General features: G+C 42.4%; 1 protein-coding gene across 1 annotated transcript; it reads right to left on the bottom strand.

Annotated features, from left to right (window-relative positions):
* Positions 1–11861: 11861 nt before the first annotated feature.
* LOC127314052 (uncharacterized) lies at positions 11862–12510 on the bottom strand. Its single transcript, XM_051344548.2, has one exon. It carries the CDS (start codon positions 12403–12405, stop codon positions 12220–12222), a length of 186 nt encoding a protein of 61 aa, XP_051200508.1. The 5' UTR covers positions 12406–12510; the 3' UTR covers positions 11862–12219.
* Between the last annotated feature and the right edge of the window lie 1556 nt (positions 12511–14066).

The raw sequence follows: 14066 nt of genomic DNA, 5'->3' as shown, positions 1-14066 counted from the left end.
CATGCGATCCAGATCGTCAACGGGCCTTGTATATATACCTCCCAAGATTGTGCGTATTGCTCCGAAGATTGTGGTTTTTTTCCACCTAACAACGAAATTTGCTCCACCAACCCACAAAAAAAAGTCGTGTTATTTATTTCCATGTATATTTTGCGGCTGATATTGTGCGAAAAAAATTAAGAAATTATTTTTGGAAAGTAATAAGTACAAACCTTTTGAGGCAGATTTTCCTCTAGTGCTATGATATTATACAAAAAAAATCTTGAGTGTGAATTCAGTTTGGATTGATCGAGTTCAGTTTTAGTTTTTCTTGAGTGTGAGTTCAGTTTTGATTTCCAAGCATGTTATTTTTTATCCACCTTATTATCCACACATTGACCAAAACTCAAGGTTTCACAACAATTGAACCTCTTTTTCATATTATTTTTTTGAAATTTAAAGTGTTTGGTCAAACCTAGGTTGACCAAACCTACAAAGAGCTTGCCAATGTTTTTTAAATTACACACACTTTTCTGGGATAATGTGGTGATGCCAAATCGAACCAGCATGTGCTCCCATTCTATGAGTATCCTTCTTGGCACTTGCTTCACAAATGGTAGCCTCCAGTTTGAGTTTGATTGTGAATTCAGTTTGGTTTGAGTTCATCAAACCAAAATGGCTACATATCATGGTTTCATCACTACCAATGTGGTGATGCACCCCTGTGCCAAATTTCACACCATTTGGACTAAGATAGATCAAAAAAGTGTGCGCGGGTGCGTGTTTAGGGTGGACGGGCATGACCGTTGAACTACACACTCATCACTTCCTCTAGTGCTATGATATTCTCCACATTTTTCCAAGCATGTTATTTTTATCCAACTTATTATCCACACATTGACCAAAACTCAAGGTTTCACAACAATTCAACCTCTTTTAAAAAAAAAAATGAAATTTAAGGTGTTTGGTCAAACCTAGAATAACCAGAGCCTACAAAGAGCTTGCCAATGTTTTTTTTTGAATCACACACACTTTTCTGGGATAATGTGGTGATGACAAATCAAACCAGCATGTGCTCCCAATTCTATGAGTATCCTGCTTGGTACTTGATTCACAAATGGTAGCCTCCAGTTTGAGTTTGATTATGAATTCAGTTTGGTTTGAGTTCATCAAACCAAAATGGCTACATATCAAGGTTTCATCACTACCAATGTGGTGATGCACCCCTGTGCCAAATTTCACACCATTTGGACTAAGATAGATCAAAAAAAGTGTGCACGGGTGCCTGTTTAGGGTAGACAGACATGACCGTTGAACTACACACTCATCACTTCCTCTAGTGTCTATGATATTCTCCACATTTTTCCAAGAATGTTATTTTTTATCCAACTTATTATCCACCCATTGACCAAAACTAAAGGTTTCACAACAATTCAACCTCTTTTTCATTTTTTTTTGAAATTTAAAGTGTTTGGTCAAACCTAGGTTGACCAGAGCCTACAAAGAGCTTGCCAATGTTTTTTTTTAAATCACACACACTTTTCTGGGATAATGTGGTGATGCCAAATCGAACCAGCATGAATGTGCTCCCAATTCTATGAGTATCTTTCTTGGTACTTGCTTCACAAATGGTAGCCTCTAGTTTGAGTTTGATTGTGAATTCAGTTTGGTTTGAGTTCATCAAACCAAAATGGCTACATATCATGGTTTCATCCCTACCAATGTGGTGATGCACCCCTGTGTCAAAGTTCACACCGTTTGGACTAAGATAGATAAAAAAAAGTGTGCACGGGTGCCTGTTTAGGGTGGACGGGCATGACTGATGAACTACACACTCATCACTTCCTCTAGTGCTATGATATTCTCCACACTTTTCCAAGCATGTTATTTTTTATCCAACTTATTATCCACACATTGACCAAAACTCAAGGTTTCGCAACAATTCAACCTCTTTTTCATTTATTTTTTTGAAATTTAAAGTGTTTGTTCAAACATAGGTTGACCAGAGCCTACAAAGAGCTTGCCAATGTTTTTTTAAATCACACACACTTTTCTGGGATAATGTGGTGATGCCAAATCAAACCAGCATGTGCTCCCAATTCTATGAGTATCCTTCTGGGTACTTGCTTCACAAATGGTAGCCTCCAGTTTGAGTTTGATTGTGAATTCAGTTTGGTTTAAGTTCATCAAACCAAAATGACTACATATCATGGTTTCATCACTACCAATGTGGTGATGCGCCCCTGTGCGAAATTTCACAACATTTGGACTAAGATAGATCAAAAAAGTGTGTACGGGTGCCTGTTTAGGGTGGACGGGCATGACCGTTGAACTACACACTCATCACTTCCTCTAGTGCTATGATATTCTCCACATTTGTCCAAGCATGTTATTTTTTATCCAACTTATTATCCACACATTGAGCAAAACTCAAGGTTTCACAACAATTCAACCTCTTTTTCAAAAACAAATTGAAATTTAAAGTGTTTGGTAAAACCTAGGTTGACTAGAGCCTACAAAGAGCTTGCCAATGTTTTTTTAAATCACACACACTTTTCTGGGATAATGTGGTGATGCCAAATCGAACCAGCATATGCTCCCAATTCTATGAGTATCCTGCTTGGTACTTGCTTCACAAATGGTAGCCTCCAGTTTGAGTTTGATTATGAATTCAGTTTGGTTTGAGTTCATCAAACCAAAATGGCTACACATCAAGGTTTCATCACTACGAATGTGGTGATGCACCCTGTGCCAAATTTCACACCATTTGGACTAACATAGATCAAAAAATTATGCACGGGTGCCTGTTTAGGGTAGACGGGCAAGACCGTTGAACTACACACTGATTACTTCCTCTAGTGCTATGATATTCTCCACATTTTTCCGAGCATGTTATTTTGTATCCAACTTACTATCCACACATTGACCAAAACTAAAGGTTTCACAACAATTCAACCTCTTTTTCATTTTTTTAAATTCAAAGTGTTTGGTCAAACCTAGGTTGACCAGAGTCTACAAAGAGCTTGTCAATGTTTTTTTAAATCACACACACTTTTCTGGGATAATGTGGTGATGCCAAATCGAACCAGCATGTGCTCCCAATTCTATGAGTATCCCGTTTGGTACTTGCTTCACAAATGGCAGCCTACAGTTTGAGTTTGATTATGAATTCAGTTTGGTTTGAGTTCATCAAACCAATATGGCTACACATCAAGGTTTCATCACTAACAATGTGGTGATGCACCCCTGTGCCAAATTTCACACCATTTGGACTAAGATAGATCAAAAAAGTGTGCACGTGTGCCTGTTTAGGGTAGACGGGCATGACCGTTGAACTACACACTCATCACTTCCTCTAGTGCTATGATATTCTCCATATTTTTTCAAGCATGTTATTTTGTATCCAACTTATTATCCACACATTAACCAAAACTAAAGGTTTCACAACAATTCAACCTCCTTTTCATTTTCTTTTGAAATTTAAAGTGTTTGGTCAAACCTAGGTTGACCAGAGCCTACAAAGAGCTTGCCAATGTTTTTTTAAATCACACACACTTTTTTGGGATAATGTGGTGATGCCAAATCGAACCAGCATGTGATCCCAATTCTATTAGTATCCTGTTTGGTACTTGCTTCACAAATGGTAGCCTCCAGTTTGAGTTTGAGTGTTTTCTTTTTGGAGTTTATCAAATCAAACTGCTTTTCTGGGGTAATGTGGTGATCCAAAATGCCAACAACATGTGCTCACTATTTTTTGAGTTTCCTAATTGGTACTTGCTTCACAAACCAAACCCTCGCGTTTTCTTTTTTTAGTTTGAATTTGAATTTTTTGATGCAGAGATCATTTCGTGGAAAAATATCCCCTCCTAAAAATTGACTAAAAATTTGGGGTTCCCACACTTTTTTCTTTTCACTAGGCCCGCCTAGAACAGCACTCACGTAATTATCTCCTCCCACCGCCTCTAAATATAAATACTCGCGTCCGCCCATCCCGCAATTCAGTTCCACCATCGTCTCAACCACGATCTACGCTGCTTCCCTCCACGGCGCGAAACAAGATCTCGCAAGGACGTCGGTGCCGATAGGCGGCGAATCTAGAGTTCATCGTCGACGACATGGCGCCCGGAGTACTTCGAAGCGGGACCGTGCGAACCACTCCTAACCTACACCTAAGAAAAAGGCTAAAGTCGCAGGTCAATTCCATGTACTCTTCCTACCTTCTGATTCATGTGCTACATCGATCTACAAATTATGTGTGTGTTTTGTAAATTTAGCACTCCATCGATTCACCTTGTACTGTTAGTCCTGATCATCGTCTTGTAAATGCCATAGATCAATTATATGAGAACCAGGAAAGTGGAAGAAGTTGAAATTCACGCAAAAAAGATCTGAGTCTCTCACATAAGAAGTTTCATACTAGATAGGCAACTCTGTCTCTCATTTTTTTCACTTTTATAAGTCATTTTCGACAGGTTTGTCAGTTAAATGTACAACATATTGTGCCTACATTCAATACAACTCCTTTTCTCAATTTGTACATAGGTCGTTTTCATCTTAAGTCGTAGATCCGGACAGGACAATGTGTTGGATATTTTTAGATCCTTTACTGAATGTACTAAACAAACATATGTACAACTAGATGGATAGGTATAGCACTATAGTTTTTCATTCTATTGTCATACAAATTAAAACTGCATCTTTAACTACAATGTTTCAATTTGTATGCAGGTACTTCACGCAAAGTTCCAGATATTGACATCACAGTTAATACTAATAACATTACGGCAGAGGAAGCTGCTGCTCGGTCTGAGAAAAGCAAGAAATACCTAGCCTTTAGGGCAAAAAATATGGAAGATACTGTTGCTAGCATGACTGCCAGAATGGTAGATGCACCTGTCTATCAGAGTTCAACTAAGGATCAAATCATGCAAGCAGCACATTCCTATGTCTTTGGTGCAAAGAATGTACCAGACAAAACCAAAAACACTAAACCTCAACAGGTAAAGTTAACAAAGGACCCTAACTATGAGCCAGATGATGCAGAGATGACCAATGCAGAGGATGAAGAGATTGTTGCTGATGAAGAAGAGGGTTACATTGCTGAAAAATTATCTAATAAGGTCAGAATATCTTGCATTCCCATACATACATATGGTCGATTCAAAAATTAATCACATAGTAATGTCGCCTTCTTCTTGGAAGCAAGAATTGAGTGTTTGTACAGAACAGACATATCAACAGAAATCTACCACTGTTGTACCTACGTCCAAAGTATCAACAAGATCTAGAGCTAATGCAGATGTAGGAAAAGAAGGACAGTATGCAGAGGAACCAAATGGAGCAGCACAATCTAAAGAAAGTAACTCAGTACAGAGCAACACAATCATAACAAATGAAGAGCAGTGTATGCACTTATTATGTAACCTTTCTTCTCCTATTTATTACAACATCTTCAGATATTCATGATGTTTGTTTTCTCACTTAACAGAGCTGATCACAACCTCTAACGGACCCAAGAGGAAGCGAGGTGGACGCATAACTACTATGGGTCATGGACTACACGAGTATACTAGAAGACATGGAGGTCTTAAGATGCAGATTGAGTTCTACGACGGCGCAAGAAGACCGAAAAATCCAGTTCAAGCTGCTAAACTTAGTTCTGCATGTGGTATTCACATTCGCAGCAGCATGCCCCTAGCAAAACACTGGGAAGAGTACAATCCTAAAGATGGTGCTCTGAAAACTGTTATTCCAACTGCTATTAGCACAGTTGCTATGAGTCCGCTAATTTTAACTGTTTCCTTTTTCATACACACATATATTGCTGACTTTGGTTTGCTTCAAATAGATTGCAGGGAAAATTTGAGATGGACAGGCATGATGATCTAGCCAAAAAAGTCTGCACTGACATTATTCAGAACGGTACTCGTCAATAACGGTACAGGCTGAAGAAGGCTTACTGGGAAAAGGTACAACATCTCACTCCTGAGCAAGCTTACTTGATGAAGCCAGACAATGTAGATGAGGGAAGCTGGAAAAGACTTGTGGACAGTTGGTTCGATGAGCACTACCAGGTAAATAATTTTTTTTGGTCCTATTTACAATCTGCATTCAACTTCATGTTATCTACATAAGTAACATATTTACAATGAACATAGCTAAACTGTGAGAAGAATAATATTAACCGTGAAGCTGTGAAGCAGCCGCATACAATAGGATCTAGAAGTTTTATTGCCCACTTTGAGCATGTCGTAAGTATTTTACCTCTTCTTGACATAAAAATAATAAATATAAGAGTATAGTACTAAATCATTTCATTCTCTGAATCTTGCAGAAGAAACATCGAACTGAGGAGGAGAAAATAGGTGCAATTGAATTATACAAGATAAGCCACACAAATAAGGATGGTCTCATGAGCGACACAACACATGACGCTTATGTAGTGTAACATAACTTATGTATTCATTAAAAATTGCACACTATATTATTTTCTAATTGACATGCTAACACGGTGTTTTAATCCTACTGCAGGTGAAGATGGTTAACATAAAAATGGGGCCACGCATGGAACATGAGCCTGTCAAATCTGATCTACAGATTGTTGAACAAGTTATTAAGGAACATGGTTCTTCGTGATCGAGTACCTTCCTATCAAGTATTGGAGTGTCAGCTAGCTCCAGGAGGACTTCCACTTCAAACGCACAGATTAAAGAGCTAGAAGCAAGGCTGACAATTCAGGAGCAACAAGCTGTAGATGCAAGTGCAAAGTATCAAGAATAGATGGAGAAGAGAATGCAAGCCCAGGAAGAGAAATTTCAGGAACTAGAAAGGAAGCAGGCAGAACAACTTGAAGCTGCCAACAAGGCTAGCGAAGCGACTCGTCTTGCATTTGAAAAAAGGCAACAAGAAATGGATGCAATGCTTAGTTTCCTCTTAAGGACATCACAGCAGTCCCAGGGCAATGCCAATCCATGATCACCAGCAAACTGATGATATACTGTCCATCAAAAAGAAATTGCTACAATAATTAGTTGTCTATTTTTCCTACTTTTCGTGCCAATTTTTATAACAAGATTTTGATTTGGGTTACAATATTATGTGGTTCCAATCCGAAATTTATTGCCATATTATTTTGTTTTACATTATTCCATGCAATGCCCGTATTTTTTGTTTCCCCTATTTTTTATTTTTATTTTTAATGTGGCAATAGGTTATTAGGTAAATGTAGTGTTGCGTCAAGTCTCAGTCGCCACGACTACCTATTTTGTTCACATGTTGTGATAACTTGGCACCACGAATAAGGGTTTTGTTTAAATAGTTTTTCTCCACTAATATTCTGGCTGTTGTGATACAGTGGCGCAACGAATAGTTTATACTGTCGCTCTTGTTTGTAGCTACTAATATTTAGGCCGTTGCGACTACTATTTGGCGCCACCAAAATAATTTATGTTGAAATAAAGTATCGCCACGGAATTTTTTATTGTCGCAATAGTTTGTCGCTTCAACTAATTTGACTGTCGCGATACCAGAAAATTCTTTTACCACGACTTAGTTGTTTGTGGCCATTCGTTTTTCCACGCATATAAGGTTTATTGACATAGTTTCTTGCCACCAAAATAATTTATGTTGAAATAAATTATGGCCACAGATTTTTTCATTGTCGCAGTAGTTTGTCGCTTCAACTAATTTGGCCGTCGCGATACCAGAAAATTCTTTTACCACGATTAAGTTGTTTGTGGCCATTCGTTTTTTCCACGCATATAAGATTTGTTGACATAGTTTCTTGCCACAAAATTATTTGTGTTGAAATAAATTATGGCCACGGAATTTTCCATTGTCGCCGTAGTTTGTCGCTTCAACTAATTTGGCCCTCGCGATAATCGTAGATTTGACAATGACAAACAAATGTAATCTGTCACCAGAAAGTAATCTATGACGGAGATTCCATGACGAACCTAATGATGAACAAATTTTGTCATCCGAGAGTAATACATGACAAATTTGGTATATTAGGTGACAAAAGTTGTTTGTCATTAAAAATAATATGTGGCGTAGTGGGGGAAGGCAAGATAAAATTTGGTGGTTCTGCAAGAAGAAAAAGCAAGGTCAAGGTCAAGATAAAACATTAGATGCGGAAGTAGTCGACAAATAAAAGTACAACTCGAAAGACAAAAGTTACTTACTTTGGGAAGGGCGTGGTTGCCGCTATACGGCTCCACTTGGCAGGAGGTTGGAACATCATTTTTATTGCTTAGCGAGGAAAAAACGTCGGACGAGCTTCTCCAAGTCCTTCAGAGAAAGATCCTTGGATAGGCGGTCAACATCCTTCTCGCCAGCATACATCCAAAGTGGGTATTTCCGAGCCTACAGAGGCTGAACCCTGATCCTAAGGAAGTATGCGGTAATTTGGACACCCGACAGTTCTTCACCGCGGGTGTTTTGCAGCTCGTGGATGCGCTTCATCAGAGCATCGATAGCCGATTTTTCTTCGGCAGTAGCTTCAGCGTCCCAGGATCGGCGCCTGAGGATTTTTGTGGTACCATCAAAGGGAGCAATGTTGTATTCTTGAGAGCTGTTGTGCTCCTCCTGGATGTATAGCCATCTCCTGCGCCACCCTTGGACGGAGTCGGGGAATTTGACGTCGAAGTAGTCGACGACGGGACGGACGCAAATGACAACACCGCCCACATTGTAAGCGATATTGCGGGAGCTGTTGCGGTGAAGATAGAAGATGCGCTTCCACAGGCCCCAATGAGGATTGGTCCCGAGGAAGCACTCACACAAGGTGATGAAGATTGAGATGTGGAGGATGGAGTTAGGGGTCAGCTGATGTTGCTGAATCCCATAGATAAAACCAGTCTACGAAGGAACTCATGGATGGGGGTGGAAAGGCCGTGAATGAGGTGGTCGATGAACGTTACCCGGTATCCAATACGCGGCGTCGGGAAACTTTCGTCGCCATGAAAGATCAATGCTTCCTTCTTCTTCAGCAGCCCGAGCTTCTTGAGGGTGCTCACATCTTGGTTCGAGATCTTGGATCTCTCCCATCCAGAGATCTCCATCTCCTCCATCGGTGTGTTGGTCCCTGGAGCGGTGTGCTTAGTGAGCTTGGTGCGCGGTGGCATTCAGGCACGCGTTGAGAGAGAGTATAGATGGTTGGAAGCGTGAGGAGCTTGGGGGACATCAATGGCGATTTTGGAGAGAGAAGAGAAAGTTGAGCGGCGCAGCGAAGGGGAAGATTGAGGACGAAGGAGGAGATTTATACCAAATAATCGATCCGTCGCACCGTTGGATAAAAAGAAAATGGATCTGGCACCCTACACGTGTCGTCAGGGGTATAATCGTCTTTTCGCTACGAAGTTACTGGACAAGTGCTACAGCGCGCGTGCCAGGAATTACGGAGGACGTGTGTCCCCCACTTGTGCAATGTGTCATCGATATATGGTTTTGGACCCACAGGTCAGCGAAGTGACAGGACTCGCGCCTTTCCAATGTGAAGGTCCTTGCCCTCGTCAGCATTGATGTCGCCACGAAAAAATGGCGATTGGGTTTTCTTTCAAAATAGCGACAGGGGAAATGTCGAGGATCCAAATAAGATAATATCGGGAGCCTTTGATCAAATACAAGTATTTGTCCAAATGCTCGGGGGCTACTTTTATTAGAAGTCTTATTTTTTACTTTTGATAAAAGGATAATGTGAACAGGTGTATAGGTGGTTAAAAGAAGAAAAAAGTTGAGTCTACAACCAAGTATAAATACTCGACTGTAGCCTCGGGGGCTACTCCCATCGGGAGCGCTTTTCGCGCACCCGATAAAAATGGAAAAGATGGAAAGCTGACAATATAGTGACAAGACAGCAAAAAGGTGAGCTTACAACCAACTACAAGCACTTGGTTGTAGCCTCGGGGGTCTACTCCCATCGGGAACGCTGGTCGCGTACCCGATGAAATATAAGGAGTCAAATTGAACATATTTGAGTTAAAACATAACTCTTCATATACTCCCATCGGGAAGTCAAGATAGCAAGTCATCATATGACTCAAGTAAATATGCCATTCCAGCAGCCGAAAAAGGCACTTGACAATATATTCTCAGAGCGCGTCCGTCGCGAATAAATCTCTGAATGCCGTAATACTTACGAAGGTAAGACCCCGGGATCCGTCCTGCGTGGCGCGGTATCGCACATGAATGCGCTCTGCTACTTTTTTTCCGTATCAACAAATGCGAAGAAAAATCCTAACAGACGCGTTAGGTACCCGATAAAATATGACTAGATTTCGGCATATGGTAAGACCTTAAGTGGCACATGTCGAATTACGCCAGTATACCGGGCTCGAGTCTAGGGACTTGACCTTGAAGTAGGTTTTTACGGGATTGCCACGAGAGCAGTTAACTGGTACCTAATCCGTCAGACAAACCAGCCCCATTTACCATTATCCCTGTACAATATATGACTATATTATGAAAAATGTTTAGTGTCTCAAATAAATTATGTGTTAATTGTAATGATGGAGATTTTACTCGATTCTCCGATTCAAGCAAAATCTCGGGGGCTACTGACATAGGCATTCCCAATGGACCTGCCGAAGAAGGTACCCGAGGTTTATTGAAGGCCCATGACTCGAAGAATACAAAGCCTAGAAGCCCAATAAGGTGTCGATATGGAAGATAGAGTTGTATTACGAATAAATACTTGTAACTATGCTGAACGAACTCAAAGAGTCTCCCGCTGTTTGTAACTTGTACATCACGAAACCCTCGGCTCCGCCTCCTATATAAGGGGGAGTCGAGAGAGAAAGAAATGATCGATTTCATTGTCCACACAAGCCTAGCTTTTAGCAGTCGAGTACCTTTTCGGCTGAAACCTTCGAGATCTACTTGCCCTCTACTTTCCACGAAACCCTAGTCTACAACCTGTAGGCATTGACAAGTCGATACCTTGTCAGCCGGTGCTGAAGGAGGCGCGGCAGGTTGAGGCGGGTTTGGCGGTACATGACGAAGCATCGGTGGCCGGTACATGGGCTTGGTGCCTCGATAGTTAGGGCTAGGCCTCCACCCGGGCGGAGGAACAGGTGCAGGGGGCGGAGGCGCTGGAGCATGCACTGGAGGCCACGGGGCAGCGGCAAAAGCGTGAGGCCGGGACTCTTTGGTGGTGATGGTGCGATCCGCCCAGGAGAGGATGGAGCGGACCTCAGCAAAGGTAGGTGGAGGTCGCATCATAGGGATAAAAGACTGCTGCTTGTCGAAGCGCTCGCTGAGGCCGACGAGCAGGATCTTGATGAGCTGCTTGTCCTCTATGGGGTTACCAAGTTCACGCAGTTCATCGACGATGGTCTGGAGGCGCTGACAGTAGATCCCCACGGGAGATTCGCCCTGGACGGTGTTCCAGAGCTCCGTGTTGAACGTGTTTACACGGGCATCGATGTTGTCCTGAAATAGCTGACGGAGGGCTGCCCAAAGGGAGGCGGCGCTGGTGGCAGCCCTGAAGACCAGGTTGAAAATCTCGGTGCTCACCCGCTGGTAGATCCACTATATCACAGCGAGATCGTCCTTGACCCAGCGAGGATCCGAGGGGGAAGGAGGGACACTGAGATCGACGTGCGCCATGAGATTGCAGCGGCCCAAGTGTACCTCCAAAAGATGGCGCCAATGGTAGTAGTTATGCTTGGGGAGATCTAAAGTGATGGGGATCAATGGGGTGACATCGGAGATTGTATCGGCGAAGTTGATGGTGGTGGTGGTGGTAGGAGGGGTGTGGCGGAGGTGGATGGTTTTGCGGTGGCGGCGGCCATAGCGGCGCGCCACTCGAAGTAGCCCGGAGGGGGCGGCGGCGGCGGTGTAGGGAGCGTGGGAGCCATGCCCTAGAATCGGAACTTCTCTGATACCATGAAAAGTTTTAATATTGAGCTTAATTTAATGGTTTACAATGAGAGAATACATGGGTTTAAATAGAACAAGGAGGGGGGGGGGGGGGGCGCACAACCGCAGCCCTAACCCTAACTTGCAGCGCAAGCAATACTAATCTAACACATGGAACGTTTGTTTGTAAAATACATACATAATGCACAAGTAACATGGATCAATTTCCACTCAAGCAAAGTTATAGCCTAGTGGATCAGCCAGGCGCTCAGTACTTGACTGGCATGATCCTGCTAGAACCCTCAAAAAGAAAAAATAGCTACCTATTTAGGAGCCTAGTAGTAACACAATTTTATATCCCACACAGCAAAACCATTTCGTTTAGTAGCTTGTTTCCCTTCTGAAGCTGTTGCGATTTGCTTGCTTCGAGCCGTCAGCAACTGCAGCAGTGCTCGGAGAGACGAGGTTGCTCAGGGCCCTCGCTATCTGCATCTTGACCTGGCCCCTCTTCGCCGGAGGCCTCTTCTCCTTGTTGAAGCTGCTGCTGTACTGGTACTCGTACTCCATCGCCTCCGATCTTCTTCCTTCTTCTCTGTTTCTTTTGTGATGTGTAAGTGTGCTTGTGTCCTGTGTCTTGAGTTTCGTGTATTCACTTGTGGAAAGGATGCGATGGAGGAAGGTAATTTATAGGGGAGATGTTGCCCTGCACCAGTTGGTATGTGCATCTTATATTCTTATTCACTTCTATCTGCAGGAATAAAGTTGCTATGCTTTTGGGGTCACGGTATTCCAAGTGTAAACGTGATCAACTGATCATGGAACTAAATAACCAGGGAATATATGCCTACACACCGAGGCTGAGACTTGGAAGAGCGGACCAGTAATCAGAATCTTTTAATGAGTCAAGTGCTCCAAAGGTCCTACAATTATCACCAGCGTCAGTTTTATCCTAAATATATGAAAGTGTACGCTTGTTTAAGTTCTTTTTTTCGAAACGAGGGCAAGGCTTTTGCCCTTTTCCATTAATTAAGATAGAAGATTTAAGTTTTACAAGTAACTAAAACAATTACAACTTGCTTAAATCCTACTCTCTGGGCATCAAGTTACTCACGGTTAGTGCCCACCAACACCCAAAGCCTCACCTCCCTCTTGATCTTTAAGAGTACGAGTGGAGGAGGTGCATCCTTGTTCTTGAAGACCCGCACGTTTCTCTCGTTCCAAATTTTCCAAGAGATGAAGAGAATCATGGAGGCCAAATCATTGTGGTTAGTCACAGTTTCCCACCATTGATGAATTGAGATTGTTGGCCCAGGTAGATGAAGTGAAGCACAAGCCAATCGGTGAAGCGGTAACTGGCAAGGAGGTGCTTTCCGAACTCCATAACCTTCTCGCAAAGCGGGCATGCCCCACAATTTTTCTACCCCCTTTTTCCAAGCGGTCGGCGGTCCAAAACCTATTTTTGATGGCAAGTCATGCAAAGAACATCAGTTTGGGAGGCACCTAAATCTTGCAAACCTTGGCAGTAGGGGGCGACGTGGTTTCCCGATGGAATTGGGCTTTGTAAGAGGATTTGGAGGAGTATTGACCGTCATCGGTGAGTTTCCAAGATATATCACGCGGAACTCCCTGAAGCAGGTTGATGGTTCTAAGTTGCATTCAAAGGGAGGTGTATTGGCGAATGTGCTTGAGAGATATATCCGCTACGGTGTTAATCTTTCAGATCCATTCGTTATTGCGAAGGGCTTGCTCTACGTACCATTTCTTCCTCATAGAAATTTTGTAGATAAGCGGGCAAATATCTTTAGGCTTCGCACCGTTTTCCTCATAGAAATTTTGTAGATAAGCGGGAAAATATCTTTAGGCTTCACACCGTTTGAGCCAAGGGGCCTGATAATAATAGTAGTTGTACGTTAAGTGAGTTCTCCCAAATTGGCAAGCTCACATGGGCGCCCTGCCACGAGGTTACGAAACAGGCTAAGCATATAGGCCTAGATCGTTAGAATAAAGCCGTTGGCACGTAAATGTCGTCGGCACAGGTGGTTGAATGCTGATGGCAATCGTCAACATACTTAGGCCGTTGTGACAATTATAGGTAATGCGGACAACTATTGTTGGTTTAAACAACAATATCGACAATGAAGACACGTGGACCACTGTGCTGACGGCTAGACCATCGACGTACACAACCCAATGAGCCCTTTATGCTGACAGCCAGGCCGTCAGTATAG

Source organism: Lolium perenne, chromosome 1, assembly GCF_019359855.2.
Source record: "Lolium perenne isolate Kyuss_39 chromosome 1, Kyuss_2.0, whole genome shotgun sequence".
Taxonomy (NCBI): Eukaryota; Viridiplantae; Streptophyta; class Magnoliopsida; order Poales; family Poaceae; genus Lolium; species Lolium perenne.
Note: the sequence above shows the minus strand (reverse complement) of the source record. Positions and strands in the feature narration are given on the sequence as shown.